Source organism: Pyrus communis, chromosome 13 (assembly GCF_963583255.1).
Source record: "Pyrus communis chromosome 13, drPyrComm1.1, whole genome shotgun sequence".
In the NCBI taxonomy this organism is placed as follows: Eukaryota; Viridiplantae; Streptophyta; class Magnoliopsida; order Rosales; family Rosaceae; genus Pyrus; species Pyrus communis.
The window spans coordinates 2014757-2036918 of NC_084815.1; the positions used below are offsets into that span (position 1 = coordinate 2014757).

A 22162-nucleotide genomic window follows, 5' to 3' on the forward strand; every position below is an offset into this window, starting at 1 on the left:
GAACAAAAATATAGGATCATATTGGATCGTTCATGTTTAAGTAATGTTTTATCAATGCCATGGAGTTTCAGAGAAACTGTCATTATTCGCATTATACGCGGAGTAATACTCTTTTGTAATATAAAACTGTTTGCCTGTGTGTATATATATTACCGTCCGCAATCTTCATCCCATGAGGATCCTATTTCTCCGATACAGCGCAGAACTATAAAAATGTTAGACTAACTTAATATAAAAAAAAAATAATGCAACGGGTTTGCCTCTATCCGTGGCACTATAACTTTTGACACACATTTTTGTAGAGCTTACTTTGTAATGTATTTAAACAATTCGAATCATTTATTTGTAGTGAAGTTTATCAAAGAATATGAATTTACAAAGAAATCCTGATACTTTTTTCCAACCGTCATATGGTTTCAGAGATGAGTGATTTTTGTGCTAGTATATTTGCTACCGTCTCTCACACACACACACAACACCACACCTTATACCATGATATCTCGTAACTGATCTTGATCGAAACTATAGTATTTAATTTCCATGGTTTAGGGATGCCCATACACAATTAATACTTTTAAAACCACAAGGGCAGATTCAAAGATTGCTCATCGCCTGACCTTTATTATCCAAAGAAATTCCAATTTTAACTCCAAAGCTTCTGCTTAGGAAAAATGGAATGAATAAGAAAGCACGACCGACATTCGTTGTTTTGAAAACAAAATGTGAAATAAAAAGAGACAAAAGAAAAAGTAGGAAGAGAAATTAGCTAGATTGTATTCTTCTCATTAATTATAATGCATTTTTATAAGTTTACGTTTATCTGGAGACAAAGCCCTCGTTTGGATTTTTTTTGTTTTCTTTTGTTTGTTTGTTTGGGTTTGGGTGTTCGTGAACCTGGTGAAGTTGGGGCTGGCGTCGTGGCGCTCATAATCTCATTTCGGTGTCGAGAAGAAGTTGAGCGGAATCCTTCCTCTTTTGGCGTTTGGTTCTGACCTAAAATCTGAGCTAAGTTGCATGCTTGCTGGGTTCCGTTGAGGCACTGGAAACTCGCGATGTAATTGCTTTGCGAATTGCATGTTGATTTCGGCTTCTAATGAGCTGGGTATGTTGTAAATTTTTGCTCATTGTTCTTGCTTTGATATGTGTCTATTGATCTTTAGTTTGGCATGAACCTATTGGTATTGGGGTCATGGTTTGTACTAATTTCTGTAATTAGTCCATGTTTAAAGGAAAGTTCTGTAAAAAGAAAAAAATAAAAGACAAGTGTTTAAATAGATTCTTCTTTTTCCTTCCAGCAATGAGATGTGGGTTTTCTGGGAGACCTATTAGAAATTAAAGATGAATGATATTCATAATATTATGCATATCAGAAATTTAAAAAAAATAAATAACTCGAACCAAACCAAATCGAACTAAACAGTAATTGTGATTCGATTTTTGATTTCGGTAAAAAACTGAAGCGAATAAAATCGAGCCTACCCTTATTATTTGATACAGTTTTTGTTTCATTACAGTAAATTAGTCACATCTAATATTGAATTTTTTTATACAATAATAGATTTATAGCAAGTAATAGAGGAATAAATTGATATCGAACTTATGGATAATGACTAACTTGACAAATTGGACTTTTGAGATATCCATGCACCAACCCATGGAATTTCATTCTTGAGGATGGAAGAGCAACTGATAAATGTTCCAACCCATGGAGTTTCTACTGGAGTGTTTAATGACTAACTTGACAAATTGGGCTTTGGAGATATTTATGCACCAACTTGAGCAGGATTGTTGGTGTGAGTCAACAAAACATTTTTAGTATGTAATTTTGGATTCCTCAATTGTCTCTTGTACCATATATATATATATATCCGTGACACAACTTTTGACATAGATTTTTGTGGGCGCAATCCGTAATGTATTTCAATGTTCCCAAATGTTTATCTTTTAGATTTTCCCTAAAAAATCATGTCTACTAAAAATACTCAAATCCGAGACCATATCCAAAACCATATGATCATTGGATTAAGGGTTTTTTTGTAGAACTGTATTTGTCAATTTCCTTCACTACAAATGGATATTTTAATAGTTTTGTATTTATCTAATTTTTACAAGGATGACCTATAAATCATGTTTTAAAAGATAGATAGTTCGGATTGTCTAGTTTTTGCAAGGATGACTTATGAATGATGTTCTAAAAAGATAGACAGTTCTAATTATTATTTTTTTTTTTTGAACAAACGATATTATCTACAATAAGAGGGAGATGGGTGGGTTTAGCCTCACAATAGGCTAGCAATAATGTTGTTCAAATTCGCCTTTGGCGAGAATTGAACTTAAGATACTTCTCACTTACAAGTGAAGATGAATACCACCATACCATAGCATTAAATGGCATACAGTTCAGATTATTAAAATATATTAAGGAGTGGGCTCCACACAAAAGCTTATGTCAAAAGTTGGGTTAAAAAATGGTGTTACAGATTCACTCCTATATATATGGGGACTCACTTTGTAATGTATTTCTACAATCCGAATCTTCTATCTTTTAGGTATTCCCTCAAATATCATGTCTATCAAAAATCACCAAAATCTGAAACCATATGACATTTGGATTAACAGTTTAGTGTTTCTTTGTAAAACCATATTCCCTTAACAACAATCAAAACCTATACTTATATATATATGTGTGTGTGTGTGTGTGTGTGTGTGTGTATCCCATTTTACTTTAGAGTTCTTATCGTTGATTATGTATATTATACATGGGAGAGAAAACCATAAGCATTGACAAAATAATTTGTGACCGAAAAAATATAAAATAACTTATAGTAGAATAAGCTGTTTAAGGTTAGCTGTTAAGTGACTAAGGACGGCAAGTGACATGAACAATGAACCGGACCACGTGAAACCAGAAATTGTAGCATTCTGCCCTTTCACCCAAAATCTTGTACAACATAATTGGTCATATTTTGAGGCCAAGGAATAAGAATGATTCACACGAAATTAAAGAATTAATAACTTATTAACTACGACACAAACAAATTCAAAAATGGGTGCTGGGATGCTTGACACCTAAATATATATATCAGTTTTGAAATTATATCTAAATTTAAATTATATTTAAAGACTTAATTGTGTCGAAAGTTAAATCTAGCTATTTTTTCCATAAGCAGTTGAAAAGTCCCACTATAACAAAAAAAAAAAAACATAGTGTAGGAGTTCTCGTTCTGTCAAGAGTGCCATACATATATAATTATATATGCAAGTTAAACTGTAACAAAAAACTTAAATAACTGCTAGTATTTGCTCCCCTCTCTCGCGCACACCACACAACACCTTATACCATGTTGATATTTTTTTAATTAATCTGATCCAAAACTATTAAACTACAGTATTTTTCATGTGAGAAAATATATACTTTCGAGTTATTATAAACGTTATTACCAACTAATTTTACGATCCAGTATGCATTTTCAATTATAAGTAAGAGATTTCGAGTTAAACTCAAATAAAGGGCAACAACCTATTATGTTTATGTTGAGTTTGATATGGCCTAAGCCCAATTCTCTTCCCTTTTTAGAATATTGTTGTATACAAAAAACGACATGGAGATAGGGGACTTTGTCTAAACCACAAAATGGGTTAGCTATAGTTAGGTATCAAACCCATGATCTAAGCGAGTCAAACCTTAAATATTCCACTTACCAGTAAGTGTAATACACGGTCTGTCTATAAGTGTTTTTGAAATAATTAAAACCGCTTTTAGCTAGATCACTAAATGCTAGTCTAACTATGTTTGGTTAAAAAGTTAAAAGTGGTTTTGGGGTCAAAAGGCGCTAATTATGTGTTTCTTTCAAGAAGCACTTCAAGTCTTTTTCAAGAAGCACTTGCAATTTTTATTAAAAATATCTTGGTGCTTCTAATGGAAGCATTGTTACTTACGAAGTGATTCTTAAAGAAGTATTTTCAAACGGAACCTTAATTGTTTAGCTAGTGAAAACCACTAATCAAATTTTATAAGTAGGGTAAATAAAGCGAGATGATTTCTGTTTAATTTTTGAAAAAATAAAACACAAGAGTGCACCATTTGAAAGCTTATTATCATAACATAATTTCAAGACCACAAACCACATACAACAATATTTGTCTCACCATATATATGTTGAAGGTTGTGAATAATGAATCTTAATAAAGCCTTGTAAAAGACGTCGAATATTGGCCAGCAAACATATACGATAATCTCGAAGGAGGATTAGTGTTAACCGTGGATCAAATTTATGAAAATCTAAGAGTCGCTCTGAATATATAAAGACAATAAGCTTTCGTGAAAAATCAATTTTTTATTAAAAAGATAATTTAGATGTAGTCTACAAATGTGTTCTCCCAATCATATACCTAACGAGAATATTACTCAAGAAGAAGCAGCAGCAACGTCTAGATCATAGGAGACGGACAATCACGACCAACTTCCATCCAGACGATAAGATCTAAACAAAAATATAGGATCGCATAGGATCATTCATGTTTAAGTAATGTTTTATCAATGCCATGGAGTTTCAAAGAAACTGGCATTGCTCGCATTATACGCGGAGTAATACTCTTTTATAATAGAAAACTGTTTGTGTGTATACATTAGCGTCTGCAATCTTCATCCCATGAGGATCCTATTTCTCCGATACAGCGCAGAAATATAAAATATGTTAGACTAAGTTAATATAAAATAAAATATAAAAAAACAGTGCAACGAGTCTGTACTTATTCGTGGCACCATTTTTTTACAAAACTTTGGACACACGTTTTTATTTAAACGATTCGAATAATTTATTTGCGGTGAAGAAAATCGATAAATTTGATCTTACAAAGAAACATTAAAACATTAATCCAATGGTCATATGGTTTCAGAGATGAGTGATTTTTGTTAGACATGATCTTTAACAGAAAACCTAAAAGATAGATGGTTTGGATCGTTGAAATATATTACAAAGTGAGCCTTACAAAAATGTGTATCAAAAGTTTATCTATATATATATATATATATTTGAAACACTTAATTTGAATATATATACTTTGTACATGTTTTCTTATTCTTATCTTTCTTTTCTTATACAACGATATATTTACAAAAGTTAATAAAATAAAGGGGTTTTGAACTTTAATCTTTCAAGAAGATTAAAATTTAATAAAAACTTGGTGTTAGATTGGATATTGATTTTAATCCCTTAATGTGTACTTAATTCATATTCATATTATATTTTTGTTTTAATATTTAATAGATATCTTATTTAATTAATGTCATTACATTAAATTTTAAATTCATTATCATACACATTTTAATCCATTAATTTTATTTAACTTCCTATATATTTTTGTTTTAATGTTTAATAGATATCTTATTTAATTAATGTCATTACATTAAATTTTAAATTCATTATCATACACATTTTAATCCATTAATTTTATTTAACTTCCTATAATTAGTGTACCTAAATGTCCGTATCATAATATATTTTACTAAATTAGTGTATTGAAATGTGTGTACCTAAATATATTGTAGTGAATTGGTGGCACATAAGAAAATATGTAAAAACATAATTGTACCAAAAATTTCATACATAACTATATATATGATACTAAACTAGTGTACCAAAATGTCTGTACCTAAATATATTATACTAAACTAGTGTACCAAAATGTCTATACCTAAACATATTATACTAATCTAGTGTAGCAAAATGTTCGTACCTAAATACATTGTAATGAAATTAGTGGCACATAAAAAAATATGCAAAAACATAAGTGTATTGATAAATCTCTACAAAATATTTTCTTATATAAGATATTCACCATAATGAGAATTAAAATTTATAATATGTTCATAAAATTTAATTTATGAACACCATAAAATTATAAATAAAAAAGAGAGAGTGCATACATATGCTGGCATTAAAATATAGTCTAGGGACTAAAATCAATTTTTAATCTTTTATAAGACATTTTTCTAAACTTCATCTTATTTAGGGATTGAAATCTAGTTTTCTATAAAATAAATTAGTATTGAACTTCTCACACAAGCACACAACACCACACCTTATACCATGATATTTCATAACAGATCTTGATCGAAACTATTAAAATAGTATTTAGCCCTAATTTGGCACTGAGGTGATTTTGAAAAAAGTGGTTATAAAAAAAAGTTGGGAGCTTTTTTATGTTTGGTAAACATTCAGCTTCATCTTTTTTTCATAGTTTTGGGTGAAAAAAGCCAAAAACACAAAGCTGCAAGACCTAGCTTTGAAAAACTAGCTTTTTTTTTCACATCTGTTTTACATAAAAGTTTATCAAACACTATAATACTGCTTTTTTTTTTTTTTTTCAAAAGCACTTTTACAAAAAAAGTTTACCAAACACTATGCTGCTTTATTTCACAGCTGCTTATTCTCACAGCACAACTGAAGCAGTCTTTTTTAAAGCACAACAATACCAAATCAGTCCTTAATTTCCATGGTTTATGTTAGACAAATAAGGAATATGGTTGGAGTCCTTGTGTAATTGTATATAATATTATTATTGGAAGAATAAGCCGTCCTACAGCCGTCAAGCCATCCTACAGCCGTCCTACCTTATCCTACCTACTCACTAGCCGTCCTACAGCCGTCAAGCCGTCCTACAGCCGTCCTACCTTGTCCTACCTACACACTAGGACGGCTACCTTGTCCTCTACAGCCGTCCTACCTTGTCCTACCTACACACTAGGACGGCTACCTTGTCCTACCTACACATTTGTATCATGTATATATATCCTTGTAATCTTGTAGAGAAAAATGAATGAGAAAAAGCATTCTCTTCCATATTGCATTCTCTTCCACATTTTCCACAAAGCATTATCTTCCATATTTTCTACATGGTATACAGAGCAGGTTTATAACCCTAACCCTAATTTTTTTTTCGGCAACTTTCTCTACCGTTCCCATGGCTGTTCGTGGCCCGTCCCGTCCCTCCTCTGCTCGTCCTCCCCTCCACTGCACCTACTGCAATTTTGATTATCATACCCGAGACACCTGCCATAAACTTCATGGCTATCCCGTTGGCCATCTCCTCCATGGCCAACCGTGGCGACCACCGCGCCGTGCCACTGCTTCCAGTTCTTCCCGCAGCCATGCACCTTCCAGTCCTCCCTGGCAGCCACGGTTTTCTGCTTCCCGGCCCCATAATTTCACCCAGGGCCATCACGTGCAAGGCACCCAGGCCTCCGCCTCCTCTTCTACTCCAGCGACCCACCAAGTGCACGGGGCCCAACCCACTTTGCATGACTTGCAGCTTGCCATGCCTGACCTCTCTGCCGAGCAGCACTCCCGTGTTCTAGTTGCTCTACGTGACACCACCACCCCTCCTCAGGCCAATGCCGTTCTCACTACTGATTTTGCCCAAGGTTTGTTACCTGTCACCTCTCGTCATGGTCAATGGATTCTTGACAGTGGTGCTACGGATCATATTACTTCTTCCGTTTCATGTTTGGTTAATCGTTCTCCTTCACATTTGCCGCCTGTTTCTTTGCCTAGTGGTGCTTCCGCTCCCATTACTTTTACCAGCACTCTTCCTTTAAATTCATCAGTTACTTTGAAGGATGTTTTATGTGTCCCTAATTTCCGAGTGGACCTTTTATCGGTTGGTAAACTTACAGATGGATTATCGTGTTTCATAACCTTCTTTCCTTCTTGGTGTGTTTTGCAGGACTTGGTTTCGAATGCGATGATTGGTGTGGGTAAGCGACGTGGTGATCTGTATTACCTTGTGGCCCTTACGTCTTCTCTCCCCACCCGTCAACCTCTCTGCAACATCATTACCATCCCCTTCTCCCTCTGGCATAGGCGTCTTGGTCACCCCTCCTCCACTCGTTTGCAAGCTTTAGCATCTAGCTCTCTTAATTGTACTTTTGATTCTAGTCATATTTGTGATGTTTGTCCGTTGGCAAAACAAACTCGTCAACCTTTTCTTTTGAGTTCAATTTCATCAACTTTCCCTTTTGCTTTAATTCATTGTGATATTTGGGGCCCAAATCGTCAATCTTCTCTTTCTGGTGCTCATTATTTCTTAACCATTGTGGATGATTTTTCTCGCTTTACGTGGGTCTTCCTCATGAAACATAAATTCGACACTCAACAATTAATTAAGGATTTTTTTGCTTATGTCACTACCCAATTCCGCACTACCATCCAATGCATTCGTACTGACAATGGTGGTGAATTTTTATCTCTTCGTAGTTTTTTCTCTGATCATGGGGTGCTTTTACAAACTTCTTGTGTTTATACCCCCCAACAAAATGGCGTTGTTGAAAGAAAACATCGTCATCTTCTTGAAACCGCTCGCGCCCTTCGTTTTCAATCCCATCTTCCTATCAAGTTTTGGGGGGAATGTGTTCTTACCGCTACTTATCTCATCAATCGTCTCCCTACCCGTCTTCTCCATCATAAATCCCCATTTGAGGTTCTCTTTTCGAAAACCCCATCTTATGACCACTTCCGCGTCTTTGGTTGTCTGGCATATGCCACCTCTGTCACTCCCACCACCAAATTTTCCCCTCGGGCTCATCGTTGCATTTTTCTCGGTTATCCTCATGGACAAAAGGCCTATACCCTTTACGATCTCGACAATCACTGCATTTTCACTAGTCGAGACGTCATCTTTCACGAAACTACTTTCCCTTATGCCGTTTCTCACCCTCCTATCCCATCCTCTTCGCCTACCCTACCCATCCCACCCCCTCTGGACTTTACATATAACCCACCACCTTCTTCCCCTTCCATGCCTCCCACAGATTCCCTTGCTGCTGCCCCATTACCCGTTCCTCACCATGCCCCTGCCCTCTCGGCATCCCCTCCTTCCCTCCCCCCCCTCCCCCGCTACTTCCTTACCTTTCACCCTTTTACCCACGGACATCCCTACCCCCCCCACTACCTACCAATCCTCCCCTTCCCCGCACCTCTTCCCGTGCCCATAAACCTCCATCCTATTTAAAAGACTACGTTTGCTCGCAGGTGATTCTGCCATCCCACCCATCTTCGACTTCGCAACCCGGTTCTACACAAGGTACGCGATATCCACTTTGTAATTTTCTCTCTTATCACCGTTACTCTCCCATACATTTTTCTTACATTAACTCTGTCAGTCGGACTGTGGAGCCTTCCTCCTTTGCCGAGGCTGCCACTGACCCCAATTGGCAACGTGCTATGACTGAGGAGCTTCAAGCTTTACATGCTAATGGTACTTGGACTTTAACTTCCTTGCCCCCTGGCAAAATTCCCATTGGTTGTAAGTGGGTGTACAAACTTAAGCACAATTCCGACGACTCTATTGACCGCTACAAAGCTCGTTTGGTTGCTAAAGGCTTCACTCAGGCTGAACGTATTGATTATCATGACACTTTTTCTCCCACTGCTAAGATGATTACGGTGCGTTGTCTTCTTGCTCTTGCTGCTAGTCAGTCTTGGTCTCTTCATCAGCTTGATGTTAATAATGCTTTCTTACATGGTGACTTACATGAAGAAATCTTTATGTCTCCTCCTCCTGGTCTTCGGCGATGGGGGGAGAATCTTGCGTGTCACCTTCACAAGTCACTTTATGGTCTTAAGCAGCTTCTCGCCAATGGTTTGCCAAATTCACTAGTGCCATCATTTCTGCCGGTTTTCAACAATCCAAAGCTGACTATTCATTGTTTACTAAAAAGTCTGGTATTTCTTTCACAGCTTTGCTCATTTATGTGGATGATATTGTGATTACAGGCATTGATGCTAGTGCCATTAATTCTCTGAAGTCTTTTCTCCGTGATCATTTTCGGATAAAAGACCTTGGTGATTTAAAATATTTTTTGGGTATTGAGGTTTCTCGTTCCAAACAAGGGATTTATATTTCTCAACGCAAGTATGCATTAGAGATTCTCAAGGACTATGGTTTTTTGGGAGCACGACCCATTGCTTTTCCTATGGATGACACAAAATTATCTGATAAAGGAGAACTTCTCAAGGATCCTGAAAAGTATCGACGATTAGTAGGTCGGTTAATATATCTCACTATCACTCGGCCGGATATCACCTATTCTGTGCATGTTCTAAGCCGTTTTATGCACGAGCCAAGGATATCTCATATGGATGCTGCGCTTCGTATTGTTCGTTATTTGAAGGCTACTCCAGGTCAAGGTTTATTATTTCGTTCTGACAACCAGACCAAGTTAACTGCGTTTTGTGATTCTGATTGGGCAGGTTGCCCTATCACTCGCCGTTCGACTACTGGGTATTGTGTATTCTTGGGCGGTTCTTTGATTTCTTGGCGGACGAAACGACAGAAAACCGTTTCGCTCTCTTCAGCAGAGGCGGAATATAGGGCCATGGCAGGTGCTTGTTGCGAGATAGTTTGGCTTCGTTTTTTGTTAAAGGATTTGAACATTCCTTTGGATGGTCCTTCCATTTTATTTTGTGATAATCAAGCAGCGTTACATATAGCTGCCAATCCTGTTTTTCATGAACGAACTCGTCACATTGAGATGGATTGTCACTTTATACGAGATAAGATTGTAGATGGCACAATAGAGACCAAGCATGTGGGTACGGCACAACAGTTGGCAGACTTGTTTACCAAACCTCTTGGGAAAGAAAAGTTTTCGGGTATGTTACGCAAGTTGGGAGTTCTTGACATCCACTCTCCAACTTGAGGGGGAGTGTTAGACAAATAAGGAATATGGTTGGAGTCCTTGTGTAATTGTATATAATATTATTATTGGAAGAATAAGTCGTCCTACAGCCGTCAAGCCATCCTACAGCCGTCCTACCTTGTCCTACCTACACACTAGGACGACTACCTTGTCCTCTACAGCCGTCCTACCTTGTCCTACCTACACACTAGGACGGCTACCTTGTCCTACCCACACACTAGGACGGCTACCTTGTCCTACCTACACATTTGTATCATGTATATATATCCTTGTAATCTTGTAGAGAAAAATGAATGAGAAAAAGCATTCTCTTCCATATTGCATTCTCTTCCTCATTTTCCACAAAGCATTCTCTTCCATATTTTCTACAGTTTAAGGATGCCCATGCACAATACTTTTAAGAAGACAAAACCAGATACAAAGATTGCTCATAGCCTGACTTTGATTTTTATTTTATTTTTAAACAACCGATATTCTCTACCCTAAGAACATTTATAGTTATATTTGCCTTCCGATATATATGTTTACTGTTGTGAGCAGTAAAGCTTGTCAAAGATGACGAATATTGGCCAGCAAAGATTTATGATAATCTCCAACGAGAATTAGTGTTACCGTTGAACAAATTATCAAAAATCTAAGAGTCACTTTAAATAGACAAGTTGTTTTGCCCAAAGAAATTACATTTTAACTCCATAGCTTCTGCTTAGGAAAAATGGAATGAATAAGAAAGTATGATCGACATTCGTTGTGTTGAAAATAAAATATAAAACAAAAAGAGAAAGTAGGAAGAGGAATTAGCTAGATTGTATTCATCTCATTATAATGCATTTTTATAAGTTTAAGGTTTATCTGGAGAAAGCCTAAGGGCTCATTTGGATTTTTTGTTTTTTTTTTTTAGGGTTTCGGTGTTCGTGAACCTGGTGGAGTTGGGGCTGGCGTCGTGGCACTCATTTCGGTGTCGAGAAGAAGTTGAGCGGAATCCTTCCTCTTTTGGCGTTTGGACCTGACCTAAAATCTGAGCTAAGTTGCATGCTTGCTGGGTTCCGTCGAGGCACTGGAAACTCGCGATGTAATTGCTTTGCGAATTGCATGTTGATTTCGGCTTCTAATGAGCTGAGCATATTGTAAATTTTTGCTCATTGTTCTTGCTTTGTTATGTGTATCTATTGATCTTTAGTTTGGCATGAACCCTATTGGTATTGGGGTCTTGATTTCTACTAATTTCTGTAATTAGTCCATGTTTAAAGGAAAGTTCGCCTAAAAAGAAAAAAGTAAAGACAAATGTTTAAATAGATTGTTCTTTTTCCGTCCAGCAATGAGATGTTTTCTGGTCCTTCTGGGAGACCTATTAGAAATTAAAGATGAATGATATTTATAATATTTTGCATATTAGAAATTAAAAGAAAAAAAAAAAAAAGCTTGAACTAAATTTGAACCAAACCGAATCGAACCAAACAATAATTATGATTTGGTTTTCGATTTTGACAAAAAACCGAACTGAATAAAACCTAACCCACCCTTATTATATGATGCAGTTTTTATTTTATTACATTAAAATTAGTCACATCTAATCTTGAATTTTTTATACTAACAATAGATTTTCAGTAAGGAGTAAAGGAATAAATTGATATCGAACTTGTGATTCAAACATAAGACCTCATTTGTTTTTGTAAACAACCTAAGACCTCATCTAATATTGGTTTTTAATATAATGATTGTGGAATATCAAGACAAACATAACTATACATTCATAATATTACAAGTATTGATCAGGGACGTATCTAGGATTTGAAGATGGGGTGGGTTGGATCTTAAGCTAATTTTCAACTTTATTCAATTAAAATTCTTGCTTAAATATTTTGCATACTAACATTTGTTTTTTAAAATACATGCAAAACAACAAAATTTACAAGACATTAAACAAATTTCTACGATACAAATTATTATCTATATATATAAAGTGAGAATGCCAGTTTGGTGAAACTTTCAAAAATGCCAAGAAAGCCCCTTCATTTTCTTCACAATTGAAATCCAAAAAAGTTTCGAAAATGAGGACAAATTCGTAAACAACCATTACTGAATAGAAAACAAATAAAAAAACAAATCTATAAATGGACGTGCTTAACAGTTAACCCTCATAAACTGCTAAGCAGTAGTGGGCAGTTCAAAAACACAAATTAAAAAAAAAAAAAAAAAAAAAAAAAACTATCTTTACCATATATGTAACAAAGAAGGTTACAGTAGAAAGAAAATATAAATAAATAAATAAAAAACAAAATTCAAACAATATTGGAAAAGAAAGCGGAAAATTGAAAAAAAAAAGAAAAACAAGTAGATGTGCTTAAGCCTCTCAACTGCTAAGCGGTAGTGGGCAGTTTTCTCCCCCATAGAATTCCACAATCTGAGTTGGAAACAAAACATGGTAATTAAAATAAAAAAATCATGATAATTATCCTCTAAAAGTTAGTAGTTATGGAGAGGAGAGAGAGATAAATAATAAAAAGGCAACAAAAAAATATTAAAAATAAAACAAATTAAAATAAATAGAAAAAAAATAGATAATCCAAACTAAAATGGCAAAACCGTTCGGAAGAGAAGAGGATGAATGTGGCGTCATTTTTGAAACTACTATGAGCATTTATCGTGTGGTTTTTTAAATAGATATCTATGGGAAAGTGCCTCAAAAAAATTTTGACTAGCCGGGTTTCTTTTTTAGTTATTCTTCTCTTTTATTCACCTTAATTTCTTGATGCATGATTTTTAACAAATATTTCTTAGAATGTTTATGCTTCCATTTTGATTAGTACGGTTCTTGCTATATTTTAGATTATTAAACAAACAAACAACAAATAAAAGTAAAGGGACGTGATGGGTAACTCCTCCATTTGAGGATGAGATATTAATATCTCACAAAATTATATTAAACAAAAAGAAACAAATAAAAGTAGGGGACGTGATGAATAACTCTTCCATTTTAGGATGAGATATTAAAGTCAGAGATAATTGTACTAAACATCATTTTAGGAGAGAAATATTAAAAAATTAACTAAAAAAAAAAAAAGCAACATAGTGAATAAGTGCTCTCCATTTTAGGAGAGAGAGATATTAAACAGAAAAATTAAAATTTGTTATATTGGAAAAAAAAAAAAAGGAAACGAAAAAACAAATAAAACAACAGGAATGTTGTGAATAACTTCTCCTCCATTTTAGAAGGAAATATTAATATCTAACAAAATTATATTAAAAATATCTAACAAAATTATATTAAACAAAAACAACGTAACTGCTCTCCATTTTAGGAGACAAATATTAAACATAAAATTAAAATTTGTTTTATTGGAAAAAAAAAAAGGAAGAAAAAGTTAAAAAAAAAAATAAATGGACAGGAACGTATCTCCTCCATTTTAGGAGGAGATATTAATATCTAACAAAATTATATTAAAAATAATAATAATAATGTGGGAGAAAAGGGATAGAGGTTATCGTTAGTTAAAAAAAAAACGGTGAACTTCTCCCACTACCAAGCAGTAATTTCTTAGTTCCCACGTACATTCCCATTTGTTCCATTCCGGCTACAATATTATTATATGTACTCCCCATCTCCTTTGATTATGTGGCCAAATCTTATACTCCCCTTTTTTTTTGCTCCGCCTTCACTTCTCTAAGTTGTTCTTTTTCTTTGATCTTTTTTATTTTGTGTTTGTAAATGATATGAGCTCAATCCCCATCTCCGTCAATTTTTAGCATGCATGCTGTCATTAATTGGATACTAGAAGCATGGTGATGGAAGCACAGTCGTACGAGATTGGTGGGTTTTCACTTCCTTTCCCTGCATGGTTGTACTCATTTTACACATTTCCATGTAAGCATAATATGTAATTGTATGATTCCCAGATTTAGCTTCAGTTGGGTTTTTTAATTTCTTCCTTTGAAATCTTCATTGTGCGTTTTTTAAATTTTGGTCAGATTGTGAATTTCAATTTTGATTATCTTAATGTGCTATATGTCACATTCCGGCCCGGGGCGGATCACTTCCCGGGCCCAACTCCACTACCGTAGCACGATATTGTCCGCTTTGGGCTTACCATTCCCTCACGGTTTTGTTTTTGCGAACTCACGAGCAACTTCCCAGTGGGTCACCCATCATAGGATTGCTCTAGCCCCTTCTCGCTTAACTTCGGAGTTCCTACGGAACCCGAAGCTAGTGAGCTCCCAAAAGGCCTTGTGCTAGGTAAGGATGGGAATATATATTTAAGGATCGCTCCCCTGGGCGATGTGGGAGCTCACTAGTTTCGGGTTCCGTAGGAACTCCGAAGTTAAGCGAGAATGGGCTAGAGCAATCCCATGATGGGTGACCCACTGGGAAGTTGCTCGTGAGTTCCCAAAAACAAAACCGTGAGGGAATGGTAAGCCCAAAGCGGACAATATCGTGCTACGGTAGTGGAGTCGGGCCCGGGAAGTGATCCGCCCCGGGCCGGAATGTGACAATTCGGGAAGTGGTCCTCCCCGGGCCGGGATGTGACACTATACGTGTGTTATGGTAATTTTAAAAATTATTTGTTTTCATTCTTAGGATATTTACAAGAATACCCACAAAAAATGAAGAAGGAACCTATTGATAAGATCTCAAACAGACGTGTCTGTATTTTTACACCTGGTTGGGAGATATCTGTCGGAGTAAAAACTACTGATCTAAGCCAACTGATTCTCAAAGAGTGGAAAAAGAAGAAGCATGAGCAGTATGTATCCTAAATTATATACAAATTTGTTACAAGAAATCTAACATTATATATACCTTCAATATATAGGTGGCGCATGAAAAAGGCTGTGGAAGAATTAAAACCTTCAACAACTCCTCAGATCATACGTATTTGGAATAAAGTCCAACAAATAAGGTACAACACCATTTCTTACCTATTTATTTTTAATGGCATTCTCTATATCATTCTACAAATTAATTATCTCAAATTATAAAATAAAATAAAGCAATTTATGGGTGCAGAAAAAAGATTAACAGTGGCGAAACAACTTTTCTAAATACGGTAAGTCTTCTCTTATTTTCATGCAAAAGTATACTATAAATTCAAATTGCATTCAATTTTCAAATATAAATAAAATTGCATTTTTTGTCAGTTTTACAAGCATCACACCGGTCTCAAAGTACAAAGGTTGAAGTACAAGATTAAGGTAATATTTCTTATTATTTAATTTTGTAAATATTGTTACAATTTGTTACCTCAAACTTGACAAATATATTTATCTTTCAGTATTCTACAAGTAACTGGAGTAAAAGTATTGCCATGAGAAAATTGTCAAACTTAAAGGTATTTAGGTTAAGTTGCTTACAATCTTGATAGTTGGGATTGTGCATTATAGTTAGACTTCTTATTTTATCATCATTGCTTGCAGATTAACCATGAAAATCTAAAGCATCAAGTGCAAGCAAATGGGTGGCAAGCATGACTTTGATTTCACACGTAGGCGCTATGTTTACATATGTACATGTTGTCCATATTTTGCATTGCTTCATATATTAGGAGTTCATCCCTAGCTAGCCTATAACTTTGATTGAAAACTTATGAATCTGAAACATTTTGATTTAAGGACATTAAGTGTTGTCAATATGTATTTAGAAATCAAATTACATGTCATATTTTCAAATTTTTTTATTTATAAATAGTATATGTTTCCCATTTTATCTTCGTTGTTGTTTTAAAGAAAAAATAGTAAAAAATGTATGAGAGATTACTCACATATGTGCAAATTGGATGAAATATATGCTCCTAAATTATTCAACAAATGTGGCAATATGACAATATGGCATGCGATAACACCATTATCATTTTGGAATGATGGGATGATTGTACGGTAACACCATTATCTCATCAACCTTTCTTCAACTCAAGCAATTGGAACTATGTAGCCTGGCCCATGCTCTAATGTTGAACATCTCAGTCCCAACCCAAAATGGCACACCCATAATTATGTACTCACTCCTCTAACTGCATCAACTATCCCATTCACACAACCATTGAACAAATGATCTGCCAACCTGCTCGAATGACGCCAAATATTGCCCATAATACCTTTTTGTCCACCATAATAAAAAAATGTTGTTGTGCACCCTTTTAATACAGCCACTAATCCTCATGTTACAAAATATATTGATCATTTCATATTTTCTATACAACATTAAATAATTAAGCATATTTTTTTATTTTTTATATGAGAGTTTAAGGAACCTAACTCTTGATCTTCTGTACAATATATAAGGGTAAAATGGTACTGATGGAGATAACAAAATTCTAACTAGACTGAGTAACTTAATTACCAAAGTCATAATAATGATCAAGCATAGCTCATTTCGTGAAATCAAATTCTATCAGCCAAACAAAAAAAAAAAAGACACCATAATAATTAGCAAGCAAGAAAAAAGAAAAAAAAGGTGGATTGGTTAGTGTACAATTCATAAATTTCATCACATTTTATAAAATAATCACTTAAGAAATATAAGAATATCTAAAACAACACATCTTTAGGGAGCGTAGCACCCGTGATGCAAAAATGCCTCTCGCACGCACGTTAGTGTGTGCAGAGAGGCTAGTTATATATTAAAGCGCAAAGAGAAAAATACTGTTTTTAAGCACAGTGAAATGACTAAAAAGCCAGAATATACGTGTTGCTTTTATATGATAGTGCGCTGTCATATTTTGCGCGTGTCGTCTCCTCTCTAATCGGTTTACCTTCTCAGTGACCGAAACCCTCGCTGCCTTTTTGTTTTGTTCATAGCCATTGCAAAACCTTCCCCCTCAAAATGTCACACCAGCAAATTCGATTTCCCAAGTTCTCACACCTTATCTAAACCCTCACACCCACTGCCATCGCAAAACCCCCATCAAATCCTACAACCAACAAATTCAATTTCACAACCTTTCACGCCTAATCTAAACCCTCGCGACTTCACTATCAAGTGTTGAAGGTATGGATTGAACTCTGACTCTTCCTGCATCACTGGTCTCCGCAACGTTTTCCAAATTGAAGGTAAGCGTATTTGGTATTCTGGATTATAGTGGAATTGAAATAGGTTTGCTTTCATTAACTTTTTGGGTTATTAAATTTGTATGCTCTGATTATTTTGGAATTTTAGTTTGGATTCGAATTTGATTTTTATTAACAAATTTCTGATAAAACCCCAACAAGAAATTTATGAACGTGTTTTTTTTTGGGTCTTCTTTCTTCTGATTTTTTGGGGTTTTCATCTGGGTTATTTTGTGAACATGCTCCATTTCTTTTACGCTTGGTTTCGTATACCAACAGCAGTCAAAGAAATAACCTTGCAGAACCAGAAGCCACTCGCCATTTGAGTGGCATATATGTTTATTTCTATGTTTTCAAATTTGGGTTTTAGATAATTTTATTCGTTTTGGTTAATTAAGGAATTTTGGCTCCCTTTTTCTGAAAACTTTTGAAATTTTTTTGCTATTTAGCGTGAGAATATGGGTCCGAGATGGGATTCTTCCAATTCCTGAGCAGGGAAAACAGGGAGGGATGGTGACAGAGTTTTCGTTATTTTTGTAATTTGATTATTTTGAGCTCATATTTTTTATAATTCTGTTTTTGAAGGAATTAATTGTTAATTGTTATGTTGCATTTCAAGGCACGAAGCCAGGACAGAGTTTTTGTCTGCACCAATAAGTAAAAGATTCAATATTTTCACTCTGGAGACTCTGGATGGCATATGTGTAGCCATCAAAGGGTTCATAAACGGGCAGAGCACTTTCGAAAACGGGATTCCGTCTGAGGTAGTACTCGATTTTGCTAATGTTGCTCTTCTTTACTGATTTCGGTTGACGTTGTGAATGTAATTTGCTTTTGAATGTTTTTGGGTACAAATTTAGTTTCCAGTTTTGGGTTTGCCTGGATATGTTGAAAAATATATGCATTTGAGAGTGTTGGGACTCACAAATGATGTAGGTACTGAGTTTTGGGTACCGTCTTTCAGTTCAGATTCATATTGGGATATTGATGTTTTGAACAATCTGTTAGTGGTAACTTTGTATATTAGCTATGAATATTGGCATTAAAATATAATTATGGAGAATGCGAAATCACCGTTTTTTGTTGGTTTTACAAGTATTAGTGAATGATGAGCACTGGACCCAGCAAAAACCTTTGGGTTTCAACCAAATTAGGTTGTTCAGCTGAAAAGAAGCATCTTTTGATTTTTATTGTTATGCCTCTGTCAACTTCTTTTTAGTTTAAATGCACTCTTCATCTCCTCAAGTAAATTTGATTATCTATTAATTTCCCCCATTTTTATTTTCAAATTTATATCGATTGCTTAGATTGTGGAAGGGTTTATGGGTTTGGGTAATTTTCATACGCTTGAGTGTGAGAAAATGGTTTCAAAATTGGAATTTCCAATGTCTGGGCAAAGGAAAACAGGAAGAGAACACCAATGGTGGTGACGATGGAGAATCCCTTCTTTGCGGTGGAAATTTACGGTCCATGTGCAGCATTCAGCCCAGTTTGTAAGGGACAATGACATGGGGATTTGTTTAATTTTATCAAGTTTTGTACTGAGGTAAAACTCTCCCCATTTAACATAGTTTAAAATGCTGATTAGTATATGTGTAAATAGTATTGTGAGTATGGTTGTATATATGTAGTAGTAGAATTGAAAACATTTTTTGTAATTATGTGTAACTAGAGTTGTAAACCCGCGGAATCGCACAGGCTTTTTTCCTTGTGAATCCTATCACAAAATAAAAAATATATACACTCAATTGAGGGACATTGGCCTTACCACTCAAAATGCATTTATACATAAAATGAATTGGAGCATTGACCGCTAAATTATGACTTGAGTTTCAATTTGATCCTCAAACTATTTACAAGAGCCTAAAGGCCCACTTGGTATTCAACTCAAATCCAGAGTTTTAAACTCAAAAACACTTTTTGAGTTTCAGGCTGAAATTTCTCGTTTGATCGATTCATTCTCAAGAACACAACTCAAAAACACTTTCAAACTTTTTTTTTCCTTGTTTTCTTCTTCTTCTGTTCTGCACGCTCATACCCCATGGATACGCCACTGGTGTTGATTGACCTGAAACCAAAATCCATTAAAGTTAAAAAAAAAATTGTCATTTTACGTTTCAAAAAGAAGATGCAATTCTTTAGCTAAGCGGTTTTCTGATGTTTTCTTTAAAAAAAAAAATATTTGAATTGAATTGATTTATTTTCCTAAATGAATAAATGCATACGATACTTACCATCAAGAGTCCATGGCATATGATCTTTCAATATATGCCTTGATGTGCATGCCTTCAATACTTGGACTCAGAATCTAGGGCACTTGCCGCACGCCCAAAACTATAACTGATCTATCACAGATCAGTTTTTATAAAGGTCGATGACTCAACGAAGTTCTATAAATCGGCCACAAAATGTTATGAGCAAGACTTTCTTCAAAACCTTGAGTAGCTAAAGGAGCCCCCTTTACCAAAATATTGAAGAGATTACTACAGGTCAAGCAAATCAAGCAGACAAATCACGTATCTTCAAATATCACCAGTGTTCTTTCTCCTCTACCTTCAATATACATACTCGGCGCATGCAATTTTCTCTTCATGTTCTTTTAATTGTTGTAGTAGCTCATGATAGCCATAGCAGTTTGGGCACCTACGAGGACAAGGAGGATGAAGGCGTAAAAAACTGAAATGAAGGACCATGGCCTGCCAAAATAGGTCCGCATGAGAGTAGCCCAGTGGCTGCTGTAGTAGGACTCCACATCTCTGAATTGCCCGGAAAGGTAGCAATCTCTTATTTCTAAGCCAACATTTTCCCCCAACTTTCTGAACAGCTCAGCTACGCTTTGGTCGTTCAGTGAGAAGCCGGTACTGATGATCCCATCGGAACATAGTAACTTGACATCTCTAGTAGAAGTCAGGAGACAGCTCATGAAAGTAATATAAGTGCTGAACCACGTACCTGTGTATTGGCGACATTGTTCTAAGGCCAAGCAATTGATGATGAAAGTAGTGGTGAAGTCATTGATGGTTAAAGGTGGGATATCTAGAACCCAATTTCGGAAATTGATCTCCAAGAAGCTGTCCGCTGCTTTGCGTGCCTTGAACTTGATCCCTGAGGATCGTAGTTCTGTGGTACACTGGATTGACTTCAAGGATGGATGACATAACTTTTGAGAAGAGTACTGATCATTTGAAGTGCCTTGGAGGGGAAGGAAGGTTAAGTGAAACAAGTCAAGCAAGTGCTCGGCCTCCATCATTCTTGAGTTTTTAAGGACTTCAGGAGGCCTAGGCAATGAGTTACTGAAGAACTTAACCGCAAGAAGGCTTAGTGGATCCCCACCTTTACGATGATCCGATGAGATGTCGAATAATCTTTCGAGGATGAAGAAGGGGAGTTGATTTTCAAGCTTGAGGAGGTCCCTCATGAGAATTGGAATCAACCATGGCATGGCTAAGATGGGGTTGCCATCCCGATCATTTTCATCAACAACGTGATCATCGTCACTACTTTCACAAACATATCGAAAAAGCTCAATGATAAAGCACCCATCAAGAACCATCATTTCAACAAATTCGCTAACGCTCAACTCCTGGTGGTCGGAATAGCAACTTCTCGTGCTTTCCTCCAACCTGCTCATGGCTCCTATGTAGTCTTTTAGGTCGCGCTTTGTTCGCCAAAGGAGGCCGTCAAGAAACCACCATTTGTAGCTCTCGAATTCCGATAATTCCTTTTTGCCGCGGTGGTATGGCCCGATGGAGACGATTTCAGGCTGAATGGATTTTGGGCTGATTCCGGTGAGGCCGGGAGGAACTTTGTATATGCACACAGATCTCCTATTTTTTGTTGTTGGAATTCCTCGTCTGTTTTGCTCAAGACGAGTTCGCATAGCAGCTACAGATTCGTCGATATCAATCACCACTTCTTCAGCAGTACAATTTTGCTCTGCTACTGCTTTGATGCCGTCACTGCAAGCCATCTCTCTCTCTCTCTCTCTCTACAAGTTCGTGAATATGAAAACTTGGGTGCAATTAGACTATTATTAGAGATTAAACCTTCTGCACCCGATGCAACGATACTTTATGCACACGGATTAAAAACTGTATTATTAAAGATCAAATCTTCTGCATTTATTTTATATGTGGCTTTTCTGTAACCTCTATCGTTAATTGAGAAGTTATTTAATGTTATAAGGAAAGGTGCATTATTGTGGACTAGTGGGAAGTCAATGTCATGACTCATTATCTTTGCAACTTTGCAAGCACGCGGAACTTTTACAAAGCTGTTCGACGTGTTATTTAAATTATAGTATAGTGCTCCTTTCATGGGTTTTTCTTAATGCTTTCAAGACTAATTACAAAAGGTCCGACAAATAAAAAATTTAATTACAAAAGGTCCCAACTGGAAACAAGAAGAGTAGGCGAAATTACC

At 35.7% G+C, this 22162-nt stretch overlaps 1 protein-coding gene and 1 long non-coding RNA gene across 2 annotated transcripts; one reads left to right on the plus strand and one right to left on the minus strand.

Moving 5' to 3' along the window:
* The first annotated feature begins 17436 nt into the window (after positions 1 to 17436).
* Positions 17437 to 19431, plus strand: LOC137713974 (uncharacterized). Its single transcript, XR_011065348.1, has 3 exons — positions 17437 to 17743; positions 18360 to 18504; positions 19148 to 19431. It is a non-coding gene; the product is annotated as an uncharacterized lncRNA (long non-coding RNA).
* Positions 19432 to 19470: 39 nt separating this feature from the next.
* On the minus strand, positions 19471 to 21871 carry LOC137712864 (UPF0481 protein At3g47200-like). Its single transcript, XM_068452041.1, has 2 exons — positions 19975 to 21871; positions 19471 to 19808 (listed from the first exon to the last, which is right to left on the minus strand). Exon 1 carries the CDS (start codon positions 21708 to 21710, stop codon positions 20340 to 20342), a length of 1371 nt encoding a protein of 456 aa, XP_068308142.1. The 5' UTR covers positions 21711 to 21871; the 3' UTR covers positions 19471 to 19808; positions 19975 to 20339.
* Between the last annotated feature and the right edge of the window lie 291 nt (positions 21872 to 22162).